Source organism: Anticarsia gemmatalis, chromosome 11, assembly GCF_050436995.1.
Source record: "Anticarsia gemmatalis isolate Benzon Research Colony breed Stoneville strain chromosome 11, ilAntGemm2 primary, whole genome shotgun sequence".
NCBI lineage: Eukaryota > Metazoa > Arthropoda > Insecta > Lepidoptera > Erebidae > Anticarsia > Anticarsia gemmatalis.
This window is the reverse complement of record NC_134755.1, coordinates 11636308-11661223: the sequence shown is the minus strand read 5'-3', so window position 1 is coordinate 11661223 and position 24916 is coordinate 11636308. Positions and strand designations below refer to the sequence as shown.

Below are 24916 nucleotides of genomic sequence, written 5' to 3'. Positions count from 1 at the left end.
CACCAAACAATCGATTAACTTAAAATCTACAACTCATTAGACAAAACAACAGTTTCTAGCATGTAATGTAGTGTACGGTAATTAATTAACGATGTACAAATATTGTGGTTGATAGAGATAAGGTCCGGGATGGTGGCGCGCGGCTGACCGGGCGGCTGACGGGGCGTCAGGGCATGCGCCCGCGCGCAACTCGTCTCAGTCGAGAGCAGAGCGTCCACATATCAACGCACCCTTATCAACTCACTAGTAAGTACATATTTGTCTCATTCAATTATGTTTTTCAAATCTATTTTATTTTACAATAGTTGAGAATATTAATATTATAGGATACTCTATTTTATTATTGTTTCGTACTTTAATAATATAAGTGATATTTTTTTTGTTTTTTTCGTGAAGGTAAGTTTGTTTGTAATTTATATGTTGTTAACCATTTTTATGAATGAAAATTTGAAGTGTCAATATTTACTATCTAGCCTTTCTTCCAGTGAATTGTATCTGATAAAGTAGCTTCAATTTTGTCAAAGATTTTCTTTTGATTTAGAATGAATCTTTTAAAGTTTTTGTTGTAGGTATTTATTCGTTTAGAAGTATTCTTTTTTATCTTAACATTGATGTTGACGGTTCAATGGTATTTAACATGTTATCATAAGTGTGTATGTGTAACTAAGTTGTAAAGAAAAAAGTACATTTATATTATTTGCTAACGTTATCTAGAATGCAAATTCTATTTATCTGATTGGCGCAATTTTTTATAATCTTTGTGTCTCATTGCGTGATAAGAATCAATCCACTTCTGGTTATGTTTATGCAAATTAGCATTGTGTACCGATACCTTATATTATTTTACGAAAATACACTAAATAACATTCAGGCTTATCTAATATTTTTACTAAATTTCTCGTATGTAGGGCGTGCTAGGGTGACTTCAAATAATAACCTATATGCTACGCAAAGCCGTGATAGTCTTGGTCTAAGAGTATTATTTTAAATCTTGTATATGTCATCAAGAGATTTTTGTCAATATTTTTGAAATAATATAATGTTTGTAGACTTCGAGAGGTTCTGGACTTCCGAAATGACTTCCTTCTTACTTGCTGTCTATGCGTCGATGCTCTACCCAATACTTATCAATTGTTTTTTTGGATTCGGGAATAAAATAAAGTAAAAAATGTTTGGCAATGTAATAGCGTAACTTCCATGTTTCACCATCAGATAGAATCTTTAAAGTTCCCTAATCATAGCTAAATACAATTCAAAACACCGTCCAATCTGATTACTTCCAGCTTATAACTTTAATCGTACAATCAGGTAATTTCGTGAAAACCCGATAATTACGGCTTCAGTAGGTACATTTCCCGGTATATCTAGTCATTCGTCTTTTAATAGGATCCGTATGATAGTACTATATCATCTATACTAATATTATAATCTATACTAATATTATAAAGCTGAAGAGTTTGTTTGTTTGTTTGTTTGAACGCGCTAATCTCAGGAACTACTGGTCCGATTTGAAAGATTCTTTCAGTGTTAGATAGCCCATTTATTGAGGAAGGCTATAGGCATTCATTTATTCCACAGATCTCATTACCAATCGTAGTAAAAGTTGAAACTAGTGCAAAATAACAGTGAGCCCAGAATTGGTCCTTGTGTTACACCAATTGCAATACTTAAGTATCATGCAATATGACTGTAATTTTTCAATCTAATCAGTATTATTGAATCTAATTACACAGTCCGATTGGTATCTATCCTCTTTCTAGAAATATCTGGTCTCATAGAAAGCGTTTTGTCGTGATGTATGGGGTGCAAAGTTCATGCGTGTTCCGTGGGTGGCGTGTGCTTTGACAGATCAATGTGTACACCCACTGATAAATTGCATTCTAATTATGTTAGGTTGTAATTCAGAGCTCTCGAAACGTAGTCACTTTGTAGTCCAGTCAGTTCGTTTTGATAAGAAATTGTCTTTCTGTAGTACAGGTGAACTTATATTTTTTTATTCGTCACTCCATCATAAGCCGTTCAAAAACTTTAAATGATACAAAATCAATCGAAGTTTTTCAAAGGGCCTAGCAGTTTTTGTATTAGCTTGTTACTTTCAATAACATTGAATAAATGTAATACATTATAATATTATCCTTTATTGTTCACCGAGTTACGTAGGCACTTCGATATCTTGAACAATAAATTATTGTCATAATTTTACGATTATTTTATTATTTTTTGTACAAACATGTATGTCGCTGAACTAAGGCAGTAATGTACGTAAACAGAAAAACACTGACCTAAATTGATCGAAGACTACCTAGATACTACTACATAATAGATAGGTACTATACATGTTTAAGTCCTACTAAAGGTATATCATTAATTATCAGCCATTTTAATATAAAGTATTGAAATTGATCTGATTTTAATCAGTGACCATTTAATTTGAATGACCTTAAAAATAATGGAGTTTTATTAATTTGGTACATTCAAGGTTACAAATGCACGCATACTCGACACATTTGCGCATGCACTAACTGGTATTACAATAACACAGTCGGAGTTAACGGTACAAAGTTTAAACCAGATAACACTGATTCCGGGAGAGAAAATAACTTGTTCCGTATTACACAATAAGTGTCGGATGATAGCGGACTGATTGATAGATCAAGGCCGAAGAAACACTAATATACCAGAAATCAGTGCTACATATTCTCTTGTCTATCCCTTTTGTACCTTTGTACCAAAGGGATATCTAGGCATGAATTTTAGTCAGCTTTCTTGTTTATATAGCTTAGAGATAGCTGAGAATATTTTGTAGACGAAACTTCTTTTTAGTACGTTCTACACCGTAAAAAGGGTTTCCGGCATTGTTCATATGTACCTATTTCAATTCAGGCAGACTAAATATCGTAGAAAAAGATAAGTAAGTGCTAACAACATTTAATTTTAATCTGTTATAATAATGATAAAGTTGCATTCTTGTTCGTGATCACGTGTGTGATGAGTAAGATAAGCCGCGTAAATATAAACTTCTAGATGCAAATCTTAAGACATTTACTGTAAGATTACTGCGGATTAGATCACATCCATAATTAGCTATGACCTATTTAATATGTATTCAGCTAATTAACGATTCACGTTCAATCCGATACCAATAGATTGGAATTATTTTAAAACTAACCGATAACCTTTCAGTAAAATAAACATTATTGAACATTAAAACCGCTCATATCGACAGTCTTAAACGTGAAAAATTACAACAAACACTGTCATTCACGAAGTGCAACGAAATATTTTAATTGTATTTTTTTAATTAGTGTAGTTACATAAATCTCGAATGACATTTGAATCTTTTGAATACTCCGCGAAAATAACTGTGACGAAAATGTCGGAGAACGGTGATGTTTTTAAGAAGAGTTTCAATGGGACTTGCACTTTAGGTGTTAATAAGAGGACATCAGGTTCCATTGCGCAAAAAGCTCAGGCTTATTTGCAAGCAGTCAGCAAGAGTCAAGGAAATCCTCCAGGTTCGGCTTAAGCCCTAAAGCAAATAGATTTTAAATTTTAAAGAGCAAATTGTTTCATTCGAAAAGTAAAAAAAATAAGTAAGCCTACCTCAATATGTTATTTGCTGAGATTTAATAAACAGTTCACCTTATTTTATCTTAATGTCTGCTGAAAACGTAAAATTTTGGGACCTTCTACATTTTAATTCGCTTTTATATAACGTCGTTTTAATCCGTGGTAATAACCGCGTGTATATCTATGCAGTGTGCTCGAGTGCAATAAGTCACAATCTGTTGTTTTGTTATCAGTGGCCAAGGTTCAGAAGCCGAGTATACCGAAGCTGGAGGTGGTGTCCAGGGTGGCAGCCATCCCCATTGTCGAGTCCGGCATCGGAGTCACTGAGAAAGTGTACCACAGGATCAGGGTATGTACTGAAAGACATTTTATGACCTAAGAATATTTTTTATTTTCTATACATAATTGCTTTTCCCGATATGGAGTCAAATACACTTTGAGGCATAGAGGGAATAAAGACAAATAGATTATCTGAAATGCATTTTGCCTTTACGATAACCTAACACTTCGAACTTGTCTTTAATATAAGTATTTTGGTTTCATCGAAACTATCAGACTTAATTATTTTTTTAACCGTCGAAACCGATGATATTGTTCAACACTAACTCTCTTATTCATAAACACAGTATAAACCTATTTTAATTAAAAAGCTACTATAAAATGTTTTTCTTTTTCATTTCGCTAAAGAGTGAAAGAAACAAAACACTTTATAAGCCTTTCATAACATCATATATTTTTATGAATAAGAGTAAATATATTATTATATTTTTCTCTTAAGGAATCCAACGCTTTAATCCGCTGGTACCTGTCTATGGGAGAGAAGTCTTTCGCCACGGGCGTGCAGCTGGCGCTCCCAGCAGTGCTGCTGTTCGAGACTCCCATCCACCAGCTCGACAAGTTCCTGTGCAAGTCACTCGACGTCGTTGAGAAGACCGTTCCTTCCATCAACTTGCCGCCACAAGCGGTGAGTATACTTAACAATTATCGTCTAATGTACTTTAAATTTTGGCTTTTTCTCTCTTCTTTTTGGTATGTTATTATTAATTTTGTAGTGACCTATTTTGTGTTCGGACGAACAAACCTTACATGAATTACGCTACATGAATATGATGATGGTACACTTGAGTTGATGTACATTTCATCATAATTATTATTTGGACGACAAAATCTCCCATGGCCAGGACTTTACGACTATGAATAAGATTTGAAATTATGACAATTTAAATGTAACATTAGTTCATTGATAAACAAATTTCGTCTTTGCCGTAGGTCATTCTCAATTAAAGCTGTAACTTCGTGTATGTTTATATTTTTTAACTCTACACGACGCTTCATTGTTTAATATTTGATAACTGTTTCTACGCTTCAGTTAAATACCGTTTGATTTAAGAAAAAAAGTTCACTCATTAGTTAACTATAATAATATACTGAGACAAATAAAACTACTTATTGAGCATTTGACATAATGGATAGATACGTTTCTCTCGGCATCGTTTTTGCGTTGTAGGAAAGTTTATGGGAGACTTTGGATTAGGTGTGCCTGTCAAAACATTTAATGTAATAAATTAGCTTTCTTTCTTATCTGACAAAATTAACGGTAAATAAAGATTGAAGGAGCACATTATGATCGAATACATAAACGCTTAATAAAATCCAACCAACAAAGCAAACTGACAAGTGTTGAACTGTGCAGATGTACTCTGAAACCCGTCAGTACGTGCTGCGGCGCGCGGACTCAGTGAAGCAGCTGGGCACGGCGGTGCTGGACTCCAGGGTGACGGCGGTGACGGCCACGGCGCTGGACAAGGCGCTCACCACGGCCGACAAGTACGTGGACAAGTACCTGCCGCCTGACAACCAGGACGCTACTGATGGTAAGTCTTTATTACAAAACTATTCAAACTTGCTTAACGAACCCAATGCTGTAGTTGTAATAGAGGAAATTTTCTAAATGTCTGTTTCTCCAACATTTATAAGAAGGGATCATTCAAGCCCTACTTTAAATACAAATATTTAACGTAGGGCTTGACCAAAAACCAAGAATTGTTATAACTAAACACAGCTTCATGTTGTTTACATCGAAAAGATTAAGATAGGTGACGTGATGAAGACGTCTCTTGGTAGTTTTTCCTCTCATGAAGACATCTCTTGGTAGGTTTTCCACACATGAAGACGTCTCTTGGTAGGTTTTCCACACATGAAGACGTCTCTTGGTAGTTTTTCCTCACATGAAGACACGATGAAGACGTCTCATGGTAGATTTTCCTCTCATGACGACGTCTCTTGGTAGTTTTTCCTCACATGAAGACATCTCTTGGTAGTTTTTCCTCTCATGAAGACACGATGAAGACATCTCTTAGTAGTTTTTCCTCGCATGAAGACGTCGCTTGGTAGTTTTTCCACACATGAAGACGTCTCTTGGTAGTTTTTCCTCACGTGAAGACGTGATGAATACGTCTCTTGGTAGTTTTTCCCCACATGAAGACGTCTCTTGGTCGTTTTTCACAGTAAGTGGTTAATGTGCCGATAAACGGTACTGAAATAGAAGTACTTTCTCAATTTACTTGACACAACTGACAATAAATGTAAAGAAACTACAATCAATTGCATGACATAAACCGGAAAGGCGACTAGATTACCTATTTATCTGAATAATGCGCGATAAAAATAATGACGATTGAACGAAAGATATTAAAATAATTCGAAACTTAATTGGTAGTTATTTTGTACCGTACTGATAAAATAATAGTATAAGACCAGTGCTGATAAGTTTTGAGAACAAAAAAAATAGTAACAGGATGAAACCTTTTGGAAAAGGAAATATCGCAAAACTTACAGGTAAATAATTTACGGGCAATTTCGGGATCGGGAAGGGGATAGGGGTGAGCTTTTAAGGGTAAAAAACCGTTTATTGTATTTTCCGAACTAACTATAAGTCTGTATTGAGAAATATTTTAATTTGACAAAAACAAAGTGCCAGATTTTCCGTTGACCAAACACACAAGTCTTCATGCGGTCACTAGCCTTTGTGAATTGTCTGTAGACTTTGGACACTAACCGTGTGCCGTGAGCCATTATACTGGTTATACTTCACAAGCATCATAAATGTCTACAATGAGTAATATCAGTTCCAATTTAGCACGTTTACGGCATTTTGCAGACAATATTATTAACTATCGCAAGGTTACAAGATAACTCTAGTCTGAACCCTGTCTGGCTCGCCTAATTAACGAATGCAATTAAGGACTTGGGACTAGACGAGGCGAATTATTTGCGGCTAATCGTCGGCCCTAGACCGAGAACCAGTGTTGTTTCATTTGACAACTGGGTGGAGATATAGGTATGCTCGGTTACCTAAAAATATGTTTAAAAAATATCAGTAAATATTTTTAATAATAACCAGTTGGTACTTTACCTGCATTCTGAATATATTGTGTAATGGTAAATGCGACATTTCTTCTCAATGAAGAAGGTTTCTGCCTCCAGCTAATAATTTGCCGCTATCTATTCTGCTAGCAGGAACACGGCTTATCATTAAACCTTTACTAAAGCAATAACCATCAATTTCATAATCAGTTCCGTTCCTAATTAGTACAGCAATAGTGACTTATAATACAAGGTGTTATCTGTAGTCTGGTGCAGTGACAAATTAGATGCGATAGTTGTGTCTGGACTCTGGGCTCATTCAAGTCACTGTACATAATGTACACACTACATAAGAGGTCAGATCCAACATGTATCCGTGTGAAATCGCCGCCGACTTTGTACTGATGACTCACTAATTACTTTGTATTTATTTACTTTGTTATTTAATTAAGACTTAGGTCTAAGTTCAAAAAGGCAAATTAATCAGCTACCACAGATATGCATATAGGTATACTTATTTTTATCTCTTGGGTTCCAATACATAGTAGGAAGATTCTTGTGATTAGAAGCTTCGATGCTTTCTTTCTTGCCCTTAAAAAGTAACTGTGATTGGACCTGAATTAGATATCAAACTCTTTACCGACACCGACCAAGAAAAGAACTTAATATTTTGTAGCCATGGCTTGAAAATAAAGTCAGGAATTAGTCGAGGGTCAGTGTCGGTAATGAAAGCTTACCGTTCTTACCATAGTGGTGATCATAGTGACGAGCGCGGACGCGGTGGACGGCGGCGACGAGAGCGGGCGCGCGCGGGCTGCGCAGGCGGTGCAGCACGGCGCTCGGCTGCGCAGGAAGCTGCAGCGCAGGCTCACGCGACAGGCGCTCGCTGAAGCCAAGGCCATCAAGGAACAGATCCATGTGCTTGCTTATGTTGCTGAGTTGGTAAGTTGACGTTTTCAATGGGTTGAAACATTGGGAAAATTTATTTGCGTTCCTATATCCGGTGCAGGTTCTTGTACTTGCACATATTGTATAAACATTTTTATATATTAAGTTACTGCAGAACTGCTTGATAGTTAATTACTTGGGTAGTTTGATTCTGTCAATCTCTTACCTTGGTATCTTACTAGAAAATTCTTTGAGTTAAGACATTTTGTTGATGACGGTAAATTATCCCAGGTTGCAACAGACCCAGCACTGGCATGGAAGAAAGCCAAAGAGCTGTACGGCAACCTGAGCCGACCGGAGCCGGAGAATCAAGCAAGACCAGCCACTCTTGAAGAGTTGGTGGTGCTGCTCGCCAGGGAGTCGGCCAGGAAGATGGTGCATCTTATCAACTACACGCATACGGACTTGCCCAAGTAAGTTGGTAAAAAATATTGACTACGCTTTGCTGTCGTAATTCGTCTGTATAATTCTAAGAAAGCTTCATGAAAAAAGCTATTGAATTAAACGTATGTTTCTACATCGGTATATATAAAAGCATTCTTGGAAAATATTGCAACTTGTTTTTGTTTTATTGTTCAGGAACGTTCGTCAAGGACTTTCGTTGATCACAAGACACCTGTCCGCTACTGCCGACACACTAATGAAGGTAATTATCAAAATCCAATGCACCACGACTTTTGCTCTATATGTACCTACCTACTTGTATGCAGCGGAAATACTTATTATAACGTTTTGTTCCATAGACTCTGCCCGTGGAGACAGCGATCTCCGAAGTGAAAGGATGGCGCAGCAAGTTGCAGACCCTGCTGGAACAGTTGCAATCTGCTTCCAAGACCTACTTGGTAATGCTATGTAACATATAACCTTGTAGGTATAAGCCTATGTTATCTAATTGTAAGATCATTATTTTTTTTCATCTGAAATAATTAAAAAAACAATAAACGATTCCCTTTCGATCCCGCTTCACTATAAATGTATTTTTGTGCTTCAGTATTTCACTTGTAGGTGCCATGTTGTATTAGAACAGTAAAAAGTATTTTTTATTATGTAGCTAGGAGCAATATAGATATCCATATCTTGACATATTTCTATTATCTCAGGAGCATCTAGCAATCTTCTTGGCGGGCAATGAGGAACGCGAGAAAATCGCGCCAAGATCAACGTACGAACAGCGAGATGATCTAGCCGCCATTAATGGACTCAATTAATATAATTTTATTACGTAGAATTAGAATATAATTATAATTGCATTATAATACTCTTCTTTTATAATCCGTCTCTTTTGGCAAAACTTGTATTATGCTTTTGGTCTTTTGGAACAATAAGTTACAATGGAAATTGTGATTCCTTATAAGTAGAAATAGTTTTACTAATTTTGGTGGGACAGATACCTAGTTAGAAATTAACAAAAACTTATTTTAGTAGTTAGGTACATAGGTACATAATTGCTGAATATTTTTATGTGTTAGGTATTGGGAACTACAATATAGTGTCATAGCAAGTGCAACAGTTCTAAAAGATAACATCAAATGCCATAAATATCTTAGCTTAAGTAGATTTACGATAATTACGATATTTTAATATGAATGATTTATTTGTAAGTGTAGTGTAGGGAATTCCCGTATGAATTGTAATGTTACCATGTTTTTGTGCTCGTTTGATTTAATTTATGTTTAATTATCATTTGTAGACCTCATAGATCTGATTTCGAAAAAATAAAAAATACTCACCGATTTTATTTTGTTTTTATTCCCTACATGGTGTATAAATATCCTTTTACAGTTATGTTTAATATGAGAGCTATTTTATAAGCCCTTTGCCGAAATCCTAAAACGCAAACTTAGTCACAGTCACTCACAATTTAAAACGCTTGTACACTGTACATAATCAGAATGTATAAGCGAAAACGTACAAAACATTTTCACCTACACCTGGTTTCTGGTACACACCGATCCTTCTTAGGCAAAAAGAAAATACTGGCTTTCGTAAATTCTGCGAGAAAAGAAAACTATTAATCAAATGTTGACATTTTAGTATCAGTTTCTGAATAATTAGCCGTGGTACCGTTTTCAGCCAGCTGAAAACAATAAAATGATTTGAAGCCATTACCAAATTGATGGTTTGTTGGTCGCTCTTGCTAATACAGCGCGACTCTGGGAAAAATGAGTCTACCAGAGATGTTGAAAAACATTCCGGAACATCCCTATTATGTAAGTAGTTAATGAGGTCAACTTGTTTCGTCATCGTGTCTTAGAGCTTATGCTGTAGGTCAAAGATTACTATCAACAAGAGAACAAAACTCAGTAGTTTTATTTGTAGGTAATGTACCAACCAATGGTTTCGTGTTTCAGCCTAACAACATGTATTCAGAAGAATTAGGCCTCATAGAATACGAACAGATTGAAGAGCCAGATGTAAGAACACAGTGGAGCAAACAAACGACTTTGTGGATGTTGGTTCTAGCCCTTTTATTGTGGATGATCACATATTTGATGGTGTTAACTTTAACCATGTGCTTCGATATTGGCTTCCGATCTGTGACTGGAGTATCTACAGGCTTAATTCAATTACAATAATAGCACAGACTTTTTAAAATATTTAAATTTGTGATGTACAATAATAAATGAATTGTCGGGCATTACTTACAAACGATTTTTTCATATTACTTAAATGAAACCCCATTTTAATCAGAATATTATTAGTTGAATGAGCTTGAGTATCGACGCAGTAATTTCAGGAGTATCTGTTAAAGGCGTTAAGAGTTTTACTGTTATATTGAATATACACAGGTGGTTTGTTCTATAGTTCATTTCAAAATCATTACTTAATTGTAGAATGCCAACGCTGCCGCTCTATAATAGACAATATAATATCAAATGTCACGCATCTGTCAGTATCATTTGACAGATTGTGTTTTTGCGTCATTAGAGTCCGCGTTCGTAAACATTTTATTTTAACGTAATAAGTGTCTCCATGTAAAAATATTATATATTAAGTGTTTGAAGTATCTCTAAGGCTAACATGCCTTCAATCGACATATTGCTCCCTCCGGGGCAGCAGCATGATATGCCGATGGAGGAGCCCCAAGCGCCTCCGCCGCCAGTCATTGGCATCATCTATCCTCCACCAGAAGTGAGGAGTATCCTTTTAACAATTACTTACTTTGTTTTTAAACAGTTAGCTGTTGTATTAATCAATGAAACAGTTTCGATTTCAGAGTTGTGCTCATCTGTTAAGTACAAACATACAATACAATACATAACCTAAATGTGAAAGAGTTAGTTCGTTTCGTGTTTGTCAACATCATTTAAAGTTAATCTGCTAAAGCAATTAATGATTGTTTTAATGCAATAGCATTTAGTGTAGGTCAAAAACGAGATTTTTTTTCATGCAGTAGTATCCGTATCTTATGATGTTGTTATATTTTATGCAGTAAAATTAATATTATTGTTAATTATAGTTTTGGCATCTTGAATTAACAGTGAACAACACATACATACCTATATCTGACTAGATATCATTTGAAATCCACTCACCAGTATAATGATTTGTATATTATTATTATTCCATGATGACTCTGAGAAACATTGAAATTGTCCCCATAAATGAGTTTCATATGTACCAAGTGCTTATTTGCACATTGCTATGACATTTCAATATACTATTTTAATTTATTTAAATCAATTTCTTTAACCATATTTCATAGATATTGTTGACAAAACTGCCAGCTTCGTTGCTCGTAATGGGCCAGAGTTTGAGGCCAGGATTAGACAGAATGAACTGGGGAACCCCAAGTTCAACTTCCTCAACTCTGGTGATCCATACCATGCTTACTATCAGCATAAAGTCAAAGAGATCAGGGAGGGGAAAGGTAAAGTACCTCTTTCATTATATTTTATAATTATTAATTATTGTACCTAGTTTTCAATATTCACTATTGCATCGAACCTAATATAGGGTAATGCTGCTGCTATCACTATAATTAGGTGTCTTGAATTTGATTTCTTCATAAGACAAATATTATTATTAGATCCGGAATAATTAGTTTTATCATTTAACTTTTGTCGATTGTTTGTGAGTTTTTCTGTGACACAAGTATTCTTAGTGCAAAAGTGACCATAGCTTGATGAGTAATACTTCCAGGCATAAGACTATTCCTCATATTCAAACTATTTTCTGCAGGACCTGATCCTTCAGTCCCCACTCCTATGGGGGCTCCGCCAATACAACGACCAGGATTGGCACCAGCGACCGCAGCACGTCAGCAGGAACTACTAAAAGCAGCCGCACCCGCTGAACCTCCGCCACCACGTGACCCTCCACCAGACTTCGAGTTCATCGCCGACCCACCTTCTATCTCAGCCCTTGAACTCGACATAGTCAAACTTACAGCACAGTTCGTCGCCAGGAATGGTCGACAGTTCCTCACAGACCTCATGAAGAAAGAGGAACGTAACCATCAATTTGATTTCCTTCGACCCCAACATTCGCTTTTCCAGTACTTCACGAGACTGCTGGAACAGTACACCAAAGTACTCCTGCCGCCAAAAGAATTGGTTTCTAAACTAGCTGCCGAAGTACGCAGTGGAGTTCTTGAGCAGGCACGCAGCAGGGCCGCCTGGCACTCGCATCAGGCCCGACGTAAGGCCGCTGACGAAGCCAAAATAGAGAAGGAACGTCTAGCTTATGCATCTATCGACTGGCACGACTTTGTAGTCGTCGAAACTGTGGACTACCCAGCTGGAGAACCGGGAGATTTCCCGCCACCCACTACGCCGCTTGAAGTCGGTGCAAGAGTGCTGGCACAAGAGAGGGGCGAGGACATTACTCACGCGCAAAATGAAGATGATGACACTGAGATGCAGCTCGAATCAGAGTCTGAGTCGGAATCGGATGATGATCTAGCAGAAATGGAGGACCGCACACAACAACAACAACGACCTGACGATAATCGTGTCCAAGACATGGAGGAAGACAGCTCCTCGTCAGAAGACGAAGGTGGTCAGGAGGCTACGAGGGCTCCCGGTGAGGAGGCTCCCCTGCCGCCGCGACCTGGCCGTGTGGTCGTCAAGGTGTACGATCCCAAACAGCCTCGTCCTCAGCCGGCACCCGCGAGCGAGGAATGGCTGGTGTCTCCCATCACTGGAGAGAAAATCCCTGCCAACAAAGTTGCAGACCACGTTCGTATCGGTCTGCTGGATCCTCGCTGGTTAGAACAGCGCGACAGAGCTGCTGCAGAGCGTAACGACAGAGATGAAGCACTTGCACCTGGAGCCGCCATCGAGGCTTCACTTAAACAGGCATGTTTTATTTTAGATTTTTGTAGTAGATACTTTAAAATTATGTAATTAAATTGAATAGAAATGAATTACTTATATTTGTAATATTACAGCTCGCCGAGCGTCGTACGGATATTTTCGGTGTGGGTGACGAGGAGACGGCGATCGGTAAGAAGATCGGCGAGGAGGAGCGACGACGCGACGACCGCGTCACGTGGGACGGACACACGTCCAGCGTGGAGGCCGCCACCCGCGCCGCGCGAGCTCACATCACACTCGAGGACCAGATACAACAGATACACAAGGTACCATTATTGTGCAACATGAAACCACCAATGTATAGCACAATTCGATTATCTGTTAAGTCTGAATAGTGTTAATATGTCCTGTAAGCCATGAAGTTAAATATTTTTTTAAAATAGGTCAAAGGTCTACTGCCTGACGAAGAAAAAGAAAAGATCGGTCCAAAACCAGTGGGCGCGGCTGGCCCACCTCGGGCTGCACCACCCCGCCCACCTGCGCCGGCACCGCCCCCGCGCCCCCCACCAGCGGCCCCCGCCCCGGCTCCACCGCCAGTGCTATTGCAGCCACTTCCCTCGCTGATGGTGCTGCCACCTATGGCGCCAAGGCCTCCGCTAATACCTACACCTGTAGGTGCCGTAGGACCTGTCGGTATGTAGTGGATCTATACATATTCATTTGTTTTCTTTTTGAAATAAGTGATATTATTATAACTGATATTATTGTCAGCCATGCGTCGTTAGTTCATCGTCTTAGAGTTTTAATTAATCTTATCTAATGTCAGGTGCAGTGGGCGCAGTTAGTGCAGTGGCTGCCGCCGGGTTCCCCTTCGGTAGTGTGAGCGCGGTGAGCGCAGCGCCGGCGCCGCCCGAGGATGACGAGGGCCCCGCCGCCAAGAGGGCCCGCACTGAGGATGCGCTCGAGCCTGAGATGTCCTGGCTGGCTAGGCACCCTGGACCCGCGCCCATACAGGTAACTCTTTCTATTTCTTTTTTCATTTGTAAAGTTTGAAGGAAGCCAACTAATAAGTAGCTTCTGAAACCAGTAATAGCATGAGTAAACTGTCCAAAAACAAAAGACCACACTACATAAAATGTCTGTTCGTGCAGGTGGCGCTACCATCACTGCCGGAGCGTGCCGAGTGGCGGCTGGACGGTCGCTCGCTGCCGATGTCCGTGTCGTTGTCCACCACCGTAGCCGAGCTCAAGAATCTGCTGCAACACTCCACAAAGATGCCTATCGCCAAACAGAAATTGCACTACGAGGTTGGTTACATTCACTCTCAAACTAATCTAATATTTTTAATCTAACTGTTTTTCGTACATTTTGAATGAATAATTTCATTGAGGTGTACAAAACATCGATGTTAAACCAACAAGAATAAACAGAATCCTCGGTAATTGGTAACCTTTCATTTTTTACGTTTCAGGGTCTATTCTTCAAAGACACGAACACTCTGGCGTACTACAACGTGCCGCCCGGCGCCGTCATACAGCTGCAAGTGAAGGAGCGCGGTGGACGCAAGAAGTAATTACTAATACAATTTAAATTACGATCATCAAATATTTGCACCTAGTTCAATGTTCTTTGACAAGTTATTGATGATAAATGAGTGTAGTTCTTACTTTGTTTGATTAACAATGTAATACTATTGGAGTTTTAGACATAGTAAATGAAATATCTATGATACATTTTTTGGTTTAATTTCACAAGAAAAACAGATCTATTCGCAGTTTTAAACTAAAGTTCCATTGGATGTCCAATGTCCATTGATAAATAGTGGCGCGAAATAAATTATTTTGTATACATAAGGTAAGTAAAATAAAACAGATGTATAATAGCAAAACATTTATTATAAAATGTATAAAAATATAACAAAAAAGTTCAAGTATATAATAACGAGACATCTGATTGCTTTAACAAAGTTCGAGACAATTGATAACAAATATGGAAGGAGTTCATGGATATTTAATTATACACTATTAAGCTAATAATTCATTTTATCTCTTTATAATTAATATTAATTGGCAGATTATAATCAGACGTCTAGAAATAACAAACAAGCTTTAAAATGTCAATAATGAAATATTTGCATCTATTATGTAGCAGATCAGCACATTGACTTAGTTTCATGAAAATTAACAATATTTGCGAGATCTGTGTCTCAACAACATAGTGTTGGTAAAATAACAATTCAAATGTTATAAGCCCTTAAGACAAAACAAATAATTATTTCAGTTATTTAATAAAATCGAAATTAAGTACATACATCATCAAAATTTCTAATTGCTTATAACAATAACCAATTTTCTATTATATTTTTTCATAACTTGTGTTTGACTAAAGATGTTTTGAAAACACCGCGATAAAGAAACGCTGCGATTTTATCATTACGATTATTACTCTATTATGTTAATAAATAAGGCATAATAACAGGAATGTATTAAATATTGCACAGTGAAGCACCATGAGATATGTAGTAATATTGTAAATAAATTCATATAAATACATTGCTTACAGCTACGATCACATGTCATCAGATTCTTCATACAAATAACAACAAAACTTCAACAATTCATAAATGCTGACTATGAGGATGGAATGTTCGATTACGTCATTTTAATAATCTTTATTAATTAATTTTAATTTGCTTGAGTGCAAAAAACAATCGTAGTTTAAAAGTTCACTTAGATCTAAAGCACATTTAAGTATATCATTATTTTATATAACATTTTTCAAATCGGGCCAGTAGTTCCTGAGATTAGCGCGTTCAAACAAACAAACAAACTCTTTAGCTTTATAATATTAGTATAGATTACACTTGCTATAACCTTCGGGGGTTAGGCAGTAGTATAATCAATACGCCTATAATTCGTTATATAGTACCCATGTTTGTCTCACGTAATCATTGCTTGTAGAACAAGATTGAAGTATATACAGTTTACGTAGTGCCTATTTATTTATTTGTGATGTAGTTACACATATGTGCTTTAGATCTTACCCCTGGTTTCTGAGGCACATTTAGCGGTAGCTTATCTATTCAATAGCGTATAAACTCATATAAAAAGAGGCTATTGAATATATAAACTACCGCTAAATGTACTCAGAAACCGGGGGTTAGTCGGTACACCTACAATAAGCTTACAAATATAACAATAAGTGGAATGCTGGCTGTGTTATAAAAATGTCTTTTATAAAAGCGTTACTGTTATCTAAATCGTGTTTGTAACACGTACAAAGGCATATAAAGGCACTAGTTAGCACCAGTCAATGATATGTTAATTGCGATTATTATGATATGCTGGTTTCGAGGAATGTTTGGTAAAAGTATATGCGCTCTCTTTAACTATACACTGGGAACATTTGGCAGGTTGTAAGATCGTTATTACTGATAAATGCAAGTATATATCACTGGCCCCACAATGCTGTCCGTCTAAGTTGAGACCGTAATAAAATTTTAACGATTATATTTTTAGTTATATGCTGTTAGATTATTTGCTTTCATTTAAGTTTGCAAACCCTTCAAGTATCAATGTTTATAATAAACACTTAATTTACTCTGATGATGCTTCGATCACCATCAAATGTTACCAGTGTACGCATATACTTCCCCTCATTAGCATTATGTTAACGTTTAGCCAAGTTTGGGCACAGTGTCGATGAGCTCTCGGTACCGCGCTAACATCGGCGTGTAGATCTTGTCGTGGTCCGGGTATGGAGTCGCCACCGGAGATACTGTCAGTTCAGATCCTGGATCACACAACACACAAACTTACATTTTTGATTCGCAAATACATATCTTTAACATAATTTGAAGAGTAATGTAGTAGAATATGTTGGTAGTAATGTTTTAATTAACGAGTGTTTAGTTAAGGTATAAAACAATGGTCACAGAGTAAACTCACCAGGCAGTTTAGTACCGTTGTCAGCGCTCCACACCTCGGCGGCACGTATCGCCGCGCCCAGCAGTGCGGCGTTCGCGTGTTGCTCCTGACAGAATAATTGATAATAAAATCTCACGCTAGAAAGAGGCTTTTGTAATAGTATATATGTGTTGGAAAGAGTAGTAAGGAAGTTATGTATTATGACTTACAAGTACATATACAGGTGTGTCGAACACATCTGCGAAGATTTGCAAAAGCTCTTTGTTGACTGAGGCGCCGCCCGTCGCTATTACTCGCGATGATTTATCTGTTTACACAAAACAAATGATTTATTTCAGTACATTATATTATTATATTACTAGCAATGTCGATCAAGTGACACGTGCGTATACGCGATGAAAATACACTCTAAATATTTTTAGTACTTACCCAGTTTGAAGCCCATATCCTCGGCATGAGCCCGCCTGGCCAGCGCCTGTCCCTCCAGCAGCGCGCGCGCCTCGAACTGCGGCGCCGCCTTGTCCACGGCGCGGCCCGACGCATCCCACAGAGCGCGGTGAGCGGGGGCCCGCGGGACTATCTCCGCTGTGTCGAAGTATATGCCTGCAATTTTAGCTCGCATTCAAATATATTTCATGTTTGTAACTTTAACGTCATTGACGGTGACAGAAACCACAACTAAACATATTATAATTTGTAAAACATTCGTAAGAAATGCATGAATGACTAGCAAGTAACACAAACATGCATTGTACTTTGGATTAACCTTTAGGCGCTGGTTACAACGCCCATCAGTAAAGTAGCATTACTATATGCAGATGTAAAACATTTACGTATACAGGATCATAAAAATGTACTCACCCATATACCCCATATTTCCCCTAACAGTAGCTCTGAGCAGGTCGTTGAAAGCGTCCCAGTTGTGACCCACAAGTCTGTCACGGTGATTCTGTCGCGTCAGCGAGCCGTTAGCGAAGCACAGCAGCGCCATGTAGGGAGAGGCGGGAGTTGGACCCACCAGCACGTGACCGGCGGGCGGTGCCGCAGGAGCTTGCAGTCCTAGGAGTAAGGTGTCGCTTGTGCCTAGCGATAGACCTACCCAACCGGAGCGGAGGCGGAGACCTGGAAATCAAATAATTGGAGAATAAAATGGTAGATTCAGTCTTTGTAACGACTACTGAATAGTGTCAATATTTGATATAAAGGAATAAATGATTTGATTTTGATTTATTAATAAAAATATAATTTGAAATTGAAGCAGCATTTGATGTCAAATGAGTCAGTAATACTACGTGCCTGTGTGACTTGGGATAATCTATGAATATTTTTTTTTGTAAGCTTTTAAAAATAAACAGATTTTTTTATGTAACAGGATTATTAGGACTTCATAAAATAAATTATTTAGACCTAAAAATCACGAATGTTGTCACAGATAATCGTGCGATATATTTTCTGCCTACTCCCGTGGGAATCTCTTATTTGATGGATGTGATATCTCAGCACGTTCTTAGTGATAACATATCAACACACTTATCAGTAAGTACAGTTTAATATGTTTATAGCTTATCCTTCTCTCTTGTACTGATAACTGATTGTTTACTTAAACTGGTATAAAGATATGGAAATGTTATTTGATCTCTTTTATTATTTTGATACATTTATCTTGCAAGTAGTAGATGTTAGTTCAGCTTCTACTTAAGTGAATATTAAATTCAATGTATTACATTCTATGGTATACGTTAAGAAGTTAAGTTAATGCCTTTGGAAAAAAATGTCATGATATAATATGATTAGTTTCCGAATATTTTTTTTTTCATTATTATACGAACATACAAAGACATCATTGGCATATATAAGTGCAGATTAATATTCAGTACTTCAATAAAATCAATATATAAATATATGTTGAGTATGTACCTGCTAACGCGGAACAGTTGTCTCCGGTGAAGGCGACGACCTTGCAGTCAGGTTTGAACGCGTACCGCTGCACGAAGTACGGGCTGATGGAGCCCAGCACCGTGGCGGACGGGACCGGCTCGCCTAGCTTAGTGGCTAGGCTCTCGTCACCACACGCCTGGAGTTCAATAAAAAGATTATAAATATTATGAAAAATGTCTCGTTAAACCACCAAGTAATCTGGCAAGGCTTTTGTATTGGGACTTGGTGCTATTGAAGTAGCGAGTAACATTACTCTAGCAAAATAATAATCACACTACAGGTAGATGTGTTATGTCTAACATATTTTTCACAAAAATTCTAGCTGAGGCTAGTATACTGACTCCTTACTTTATATACAGTAATAGCATGTTATATTAGTCAGTAGTTTCATGCAAATACTTGGAAAAAGTTATTTCACCTTAAGTGCAGTCTCATCCCACTTCATAGTCCTGATATCGAGCAGGTTCATGCCGGAGCCGTCGGCCAGGTCGATGGGCGCGACCCTGCCCAGCAGCAGCGAGCACGCGAAGGAAGATACCAGCGAGATGCGCGACGTGGCGGCGTACACGCGGGGTTTAGTGCGGAATATCTTGCGGATCTGAGAACCTGTGAACCGCTCGTACGCGCGGGAACCTGTGATCTTGGCTAGCTCCTGGAAATTCACACAAATAATCATAAATAATGAGTACACTGGTGTTATGACTATCATGGGATCATTCAAGAATTCAAAATGGCTATTAGGAGGCTATCTTGTAGTGTTAACTTCATAGTTTCGAGCAGGAGGTATCTTATAAAGTTTCAGATTCTTGTATAATAAGAATAAAGAAATACGGTCAAAAACTGCAATGCTTTAATCATGATGACATAAGAAACTCATAAAGACAAGTGATTCTTGAAATAACTCATTTAGTTAATCTCAGTATACCTCAGGTCCTCCCACAGCTTCTTCTAGCGCCTTGCAGTCAGCAGTGGTGCTGGAGTCCATCCAGACGGGCGAGTCGCACACGAACGCCGTGGCTAGCTGCGTGTGGATGAACTCGTCGCCGGACAGCTTGGACAGACGCGCCTCGGCGTCTTTGGACCACCATACTGAACCGTGTTGCTGGAATATACAGTACAAACATGTTAATATAGAGAAAATTTATAAGATATTTGTAATTATATGAAATGGGTTATGTGCATAACATTAGTCTTGAAAGCTATTCCACTTCTAAAGCAGTGGTTATAAATTAACTTAATTTTGCTAAAGTATGGAATTTTTCCATAATATAATACTCTTAAAGTTTACTTAATGTTTTATATGTAAATGATAAGTATATGCCTATGTTTTCTCTTAGAGAACACAATATAAATTATTAGCAAACTATTCTAAGTATACTATATAACCATGAATAATATTTCTGGTATGAATTCAAATAGTATCCATACCTGTCCAGCCCCTGAGAGAGCATCAATCATGGAGAAGTCAACTCCAGCGACCACCAGTCTGTCCATCACCATGTCTAGAGCTTTTACCCACAGCAGCGGAGGTGCCATCACCTCCCCACGCTGCTCGCCGCGCACCACGCCGCCCGCCGTCCTAACATAAACATATATTGTTAATTATCACATAAAATGTTACCTAATGATCTTATGCATTTATAATAATAAGTATGTAATTGTTGTAAGAGGGGAGCTTTCTGACACAGGTAAACTTAAAAGAAGGCTCCTGCCACTGCAGGTCAAGATACTCTTTGTTAAACAAATAAAGATTTATTATTATTTATCATATTATCATTAATACTCACGAAGCACATTCTACAATATTTTATTTATTTAAAATACAGAATACCAGAAATACAGAATAAGTGTGCATAGAGTTAGAAAATCAATTATTGTAAGTATGAGTACTGCATAAGGTTTTTAGAAAGAGCCAGTGATGATCAGCTACTGTTTACTTGCTTAACAGAATCAATCACATACTTTCTGCAGTGGTTAACATAGTGACCTCGCTGTAATAACTATTATTATAGCAGTTTGTGTGATGAGCTGAGTATTTGTCCAGAGTCTGGTTGAAAATTTATCTACATAAGTATGTATTTGGAAGTATATATGGATATTCATCAGTTATCTGGTTACCATAGTACAATCTCTGCTTAGTTTGGAAACAAATGACTGTGTATGAGTTGTCCAATTATATTTATTTTAATTTTTTATTTGTTCTGAGTCTGGTTGAAAATTAATCTAAGTATATAAGTATGTATTTATAAGTTTATAAGTATTTTAATCAGTCATCTGGTTACCATAGAGCAAGTTCTGCTTAGTTTGGAATTCAACAACCATGTGTACCTATGTTGTCCAATGATATTTATTTATTTAAGTCTGCAATCTTGAAGTTAACTTATCTGCCCAAATCAAACCACCATTACAAGATAAGATAGGGTCAAATTGACATGATATTTCATATCTTTGTTTACCAAACAAATACTACAAAATCTACTTTCATCGTAGGAAGTAAAAGGTTTTGTTAAGACTGTTTATGTAACCACACATAACAAGATTTGCAATTAGATACAGTTGGCAAATCACTGGAGTCCTTGACTTTTACAAGTGTGTAATAATCATTATTATTAACAGTTACTCAGACAATCTCAGGACAAAATTAACAAATTCTTAAAATCATTGTTTTATAGCAATTTGTGGCATAAACAGATACTTGTTACAGTGTTCAATTACAAGCTGAATCCTGTGTTGGTATGCTTTAAAATGACATTGAGATGTGATTTTTACCTCAGATTAAAAGACAGGTTTACTTGTTAAGGTGAAATTTAAGGTAAATTAATGAAAACACAAGTACAATTTTATATGAGAATGGGATAATTTTTGGTGGAGCTTTAAAGGTAATCCTACATACTAGTTCATTGGAGCACCTGTTAAATAAAACTTACCTGAATTCTGGAAGGTCCACATCAAACTCAACATCAGCTTCATGGAGCACAGTAAAATCCTCGCTTATAACTATAGCTTTTAACTGAAACAAACAATTGGAAGAGTTTATATGCAATAGGTATTAACATTTTGAAATTATATACTAATTATGTTGATAATAAATATTTTTGGGTTATGTTCTGGCCATGAAATATTAAGCGAAGCAAAATATTAAATATTATTTCGAATTAAAATTAAAGTAAACAGAACTATTCTGTTTCTGAGTATTACTGAGGTTTTCTAAAAAACCGGATATTTTATTAATCAAAGAAAAATATTTTCTTAGAAGTTATTAAAAGTCTAGAAAACATTAACCAAAAATCAGTAATCATTTAGTAGAATAACTATTTTAATTACATCATCTTGCGGTTAGTAATTGGTTATAATTTATGGATATGAAAAACAAAATATCTGATTGTTTATCATCACTGTCAGATCTAACCAAAGTTAAGTTTAATTTATTGATTGTTTGACTGTGACCGCACGTATAAAATTAACATAAATAAAAAAACACAATGAGTTATTTTAATGAAAACACTACTCACCCTTTGAGTACTAAAATCAAATCCCAAAAAAGTTTTTTTTCTTGTTTCGTCGGTCATTTTTTTATTATTATGACAGCGAGCACAGGCGGGCAGTGACACGGCTCTGTGGTGCGTTCGGGAACACTATTTTATCGACTTTAGTTTCGTGACTGAATGCCGTTTAGTAAAATTCCAGCGCGATTTCACGATATCGTCGTATTTTATTAGTCTCAGCGTAGAAATTAATCACTTTAGTCGGATGTTTGGTACAGTCTGATAAAGAAGCACTATCAAGGTTGTCGTTATCAAATAAATAATAAATTACGCAATCAACACCAATCAACACTTCGTAATTTTCTCACACCCTTTTATCCGGATGATAGTAGGTAAATTAAATTAAACATAGGACTGTGTATTTATTCCAATGCTCACGCATGATACTGGGTAGACGATATTTTATCACAACAGTTGCTTTACGAATACTTTATCCAAATAAATCTTAATTTTACCTCAATTTTAATACTTAAAATAAGAAGTACCGGTTTATAATCCCACGCTACTAAAATGAAAATAATGTAACACGATGCGAAAATATTAACTTGATAATTTGATCTTTATAACCGTAAGTATATCAGTCTATTAAATTGCTCTTCCACACAAATTCAGCCAAGCATAACAACACACCAAATAACGGAAACACTGCATTGTTGGACTATAGTTACATTCATTCGTATGAATCATAACGCGAAGGCTTGCTCACCTATTATAGGCAGTAGGTATGTAGGCAGGACAGGTTCACTGACCTATTTAGCATCATATTAATGACCGCTGTGAGCTCATGTTTAATTATACTAAGCCCTCGATAGTATATAGGTAGGTATATCCAGTTATTTATTCTGTAATGTAAATACGTACACACTACATTAGGTAAAGAAATGCTGGATGGAAGGCAATACCTTTATTCTACGGTATTTTCAAAACAAACAAAATGCATTGCTCCTGATAAATTTGTTTAGGCAACAAGTAAAACTGAATTTTGCTTTGTGTTACATTCATCCAAATAGCTATCTGCCTTTTTTAAAATCTCTACAGATTAGTGAATTAGTTATTTTCTAGCGAACATCTTAATTAGTACGTATCTTGGCACCTAGGTAAAACAAAAATTATTAGCACATCTTAAATAGACTTAAACAAAGTTATCGGCAACCAAATATCCATGACTCTAAAATATTCGTCCTGGGTAGGATTTGAACCCACGACACATGGCGTGCGCGGCTTTCGGACTGACCACGCCATACACAAAGTCAACATCGCAATGGAAAGGCAGAAAAAAGAATCAAAGATTCTAGTGGTGACTGGTAGATAAAAGATTTTGAATTACTGGGAGGATGGGTTATCTTACAATATTATTCAGAATATTGAAGTTGTTTCTACTTGTTACTTGGATCTTACCTAGTAGTTAACGTGGTTACCTAGGCGTAAAAACCATAGATATTATTTTGTGTGATGAGCACGAGCATTTTGTTCTGAGCCTAGCTGTAAATGTATCTATGTTTAGTAGGTATGTATTGAGAAATATGAAATATGTTAAATGTGTTTATCTCTCTATTATGTCTGGTTGTCAAGCACAAGAAATGCTTAGTTTGGAATCAGTTGACCGAGTATGAGTTGTCCTAAAATATTCAAATATTCGTAAATCAGCCGAGTATGAGAACTGTCTCACACGGAATTGGAATTCATACAAACTAGAAACATTTTTTTTTGGGCTAGGAGCTAGGAGGACGCTGTGTTAATTATTACCTACCTAATAAGTACCTAAGTAGGTACTTAAAGTTATTTTAGAATTTGTTTGCGGACTAGGTTCACCGACCTAGTAATATACATATAGCTACTTTATTCCTGTAGTTTAACATTGATTGAACAATACTCTATCTTAACGTGCTCCTACACAAAAATCCGATCCAACTCAGTTATACTTTGCCCCATAGGTAGTCAGCGTAGATCTATGCGTTTTATGTAGGTATCTAATGATCAGCAGTTCGTAATCAAAAGTAAACATATTTCAGAAATAAAAGGTTATGTAGTATCCCAGGAGTTGTGGATTGAAAGAAAGAAAACCATACAAGATAGAGGTACAATAACTTAGTCAAGGTAGGTACCAAAACTGAGACCAAATCTAACCGAAAAAGAACACCCACACGTTATTACCAAAAAGGCATCACTCACACACACAAGCTAAGTGTATGTACACAACACACGCTAGCTGTGTGTTCAGGGATGGCATGTAACAGAACTAATCGCATGGAAAACCTACACGGATGGTTCGGCGCGCTTTCGACGGCTATATTTAACTGGCACCCCTGTGGTGCGACCACTTGGACTCATTGGAACGGACGCTTACGCCTTTAAACTTCAAATA

At 37.0% G+C, this 24916-nt stretch overlaps 3 protein-coding genes across 7 annotated transcripts; 2 read left to right on the top strand and 1 right to left on the bottom strand.

Moving 5' to 3' along the window:
* The first annotated feature begins 94 nt into the window (after positions 1-94).
* Positions 95-9618, top strand: Lsd-1 (lipid storage droplet-1). 4 transcript variants are annotated; one of them, XM_076120140.1, is made up of 9 exons: positions 95-246; positions 3804-3919; positions 4349-4534; positions 5264-5444; positions 7688-7878; positions 8116-8297; positions 8464-8530; positions 8628-8726; positions 8985-9618. In XM_076120140.1, the coding sequence occupies exons 1-9, from the start codon at positions 174-176 to the stop codon at positions 9090-9092; spliced, it is 1203 nt and encodes a 400-aa protein (XP_075976255.1). In that variant the 5' UTR covers positions 95-173; the 3' UTR covers positions 9093-9618. The 4 variants fall into 4 exon arrangements, with proteins under 4 accessions (XP_075976255.1, XP_075976254.1, XP_075976252.1 ...); XM_076120139.1 differs by lacking the exon at positions 95-246 and adding an exon at positions 3223-3515 and having other exon boundaries at positions 8628-8751; XM_076120137.1 differs by lacking the exon at positions 95-246 and adding an exon at positions 3224-3515.
* A 1154-nt stretch (positions 9619-10772) lies between these two features.
* Positions 10773-14873, top strand: Sf3a1 (splicing factor 3a subunit 1). 2 transcript variants are annotated; one of them, XM_076119919.1, is made up of 8 exons: positions 10773-11023; positions 11591-11755; positions 12067-13184; positions 13277-13468; positions 13586-13835; positions 13975-14156; positions 14294-14449; positions 14614-14873. In XM_076119919.1, the coding sequence occupies exons 1-8, from the start codon at positions 10906-10908 to the stop codon at positions 14713-14715; spliced, it is 2283 nt and encodes a 760-aa protein (XP_075976034.1). In that variant the 5' UTR covers positions 10773-10905; the 3' UTR covers positions 14716-14873. The 2 variants fall into 2 exon arrangements, with proteins under 2 accessions (XP_075976034.1, XP_075976033.1); XM_076119918.1 differs by having other exon boundaries at positions 13969-14156.
* Positions 14874-15019: 146 nt separating this feature from the next.
* Positions 15020-23171, bottom strand: LOC142976626 (xylulose kinase). The gene is made up of 11 exons (XM_076120083.1): positions 22519-23171; positions 21934-22016; positions 20435-20585; positions 19932-20108; positions 19425-19658; positions 18986-19142; positions 17930-18190; positions 17498-17671; positions 17278-17375; positions 17090-17174; positions 15020-16934 (listed from the first exon to the last, which is right to left on the bottom strand). The coding sequence occupies exons 1-11, from the start codon at positions 22573-22575 to the stop codon at positions 16819-16821; spliced, it is 1593 nt and encodes a 530-aa protein (XP_075976198.1). The 5' UTR covers positions 22576-23171; the 3' UTR covers positions 15020-16818.
* Between the last annotated feature and the right edge of the window lie 1745 nt (positions 23172-24916).

What these genes read in the sequence shown, in the direction of transcription:
- Lsd-1 (XM_076120137.1), top strand. Translation starts at nt 3,326, where the DNA reads ATGACATTTGAATCTTTTGAATACTCCGCGAAAATAACTGTGACGAAA. An exon ending in ACGCATACGGACTTGCCCAA is followed by an intron (nt 8,298 to 8,463) that starts GTAAGTTGGTAA and finishes TTTATTGTTCAG; the next exon opens with GAACGTTCGTCAAGGACTTT. An exon ending in CTGCCGACACACTAATGAAG is followed by an intron (nt 8,531 to 8,627) that starts GTAATTATCAAA and finishes TTTGTTCCATAG; the next exon opens with ACTCTGCCCGTGGAGACAGC.
- Sf3a1 (XM_076119918.1), top strand. Translation starts at nt 10,906, where the DNA reads ATGCCTTCAATCGACATATTGCTCCCTCCGGGGCAGCAGCATGATATG. An exon ending in TCCTCCACCAGAAGTGAGGA is followed by an intron (nt 11,024 to 11,590) that starts GTATCCTTTTAA and finishes CATATTTCATAG; the next exon opens with ATATTGTTGACAAAACTGCC. An exon ending in AACAGAAATTGCACTACGAG is followed by an intron (nt 14,450 to 14,613) that starts GTTGGTTACATT and finishes TTTACGTTTCAG; the next exon opens with GGTCTATTCTTCAAAGACAC.
- LOC142976626 (XM_076120083.1), bottom strand. Translation starts at nt 22,575, where the DNA reads ATGACCGACGAAACAAGAAAAAAAACTTTTTTGGGATTTGATTTTAGT. An exon ending in GTGGACCTTCCAGAATTCAG is followed by an intron (nt 20,586 to 21,933) that starts GTAAGTTTTATT and finishes TGTTTATGTTAG; the next exon opens with GACGGCGGGCGGCGTGGTGC. An exon ending in CTCTCTCAGGGGCTGGACAG is followed by an intron (nt 20,109 to 20,434) that starts GTATGGATACTA and finishes TGTATATTCCAG; the next exon opens with CAACACGGTTCAGTATGGTG.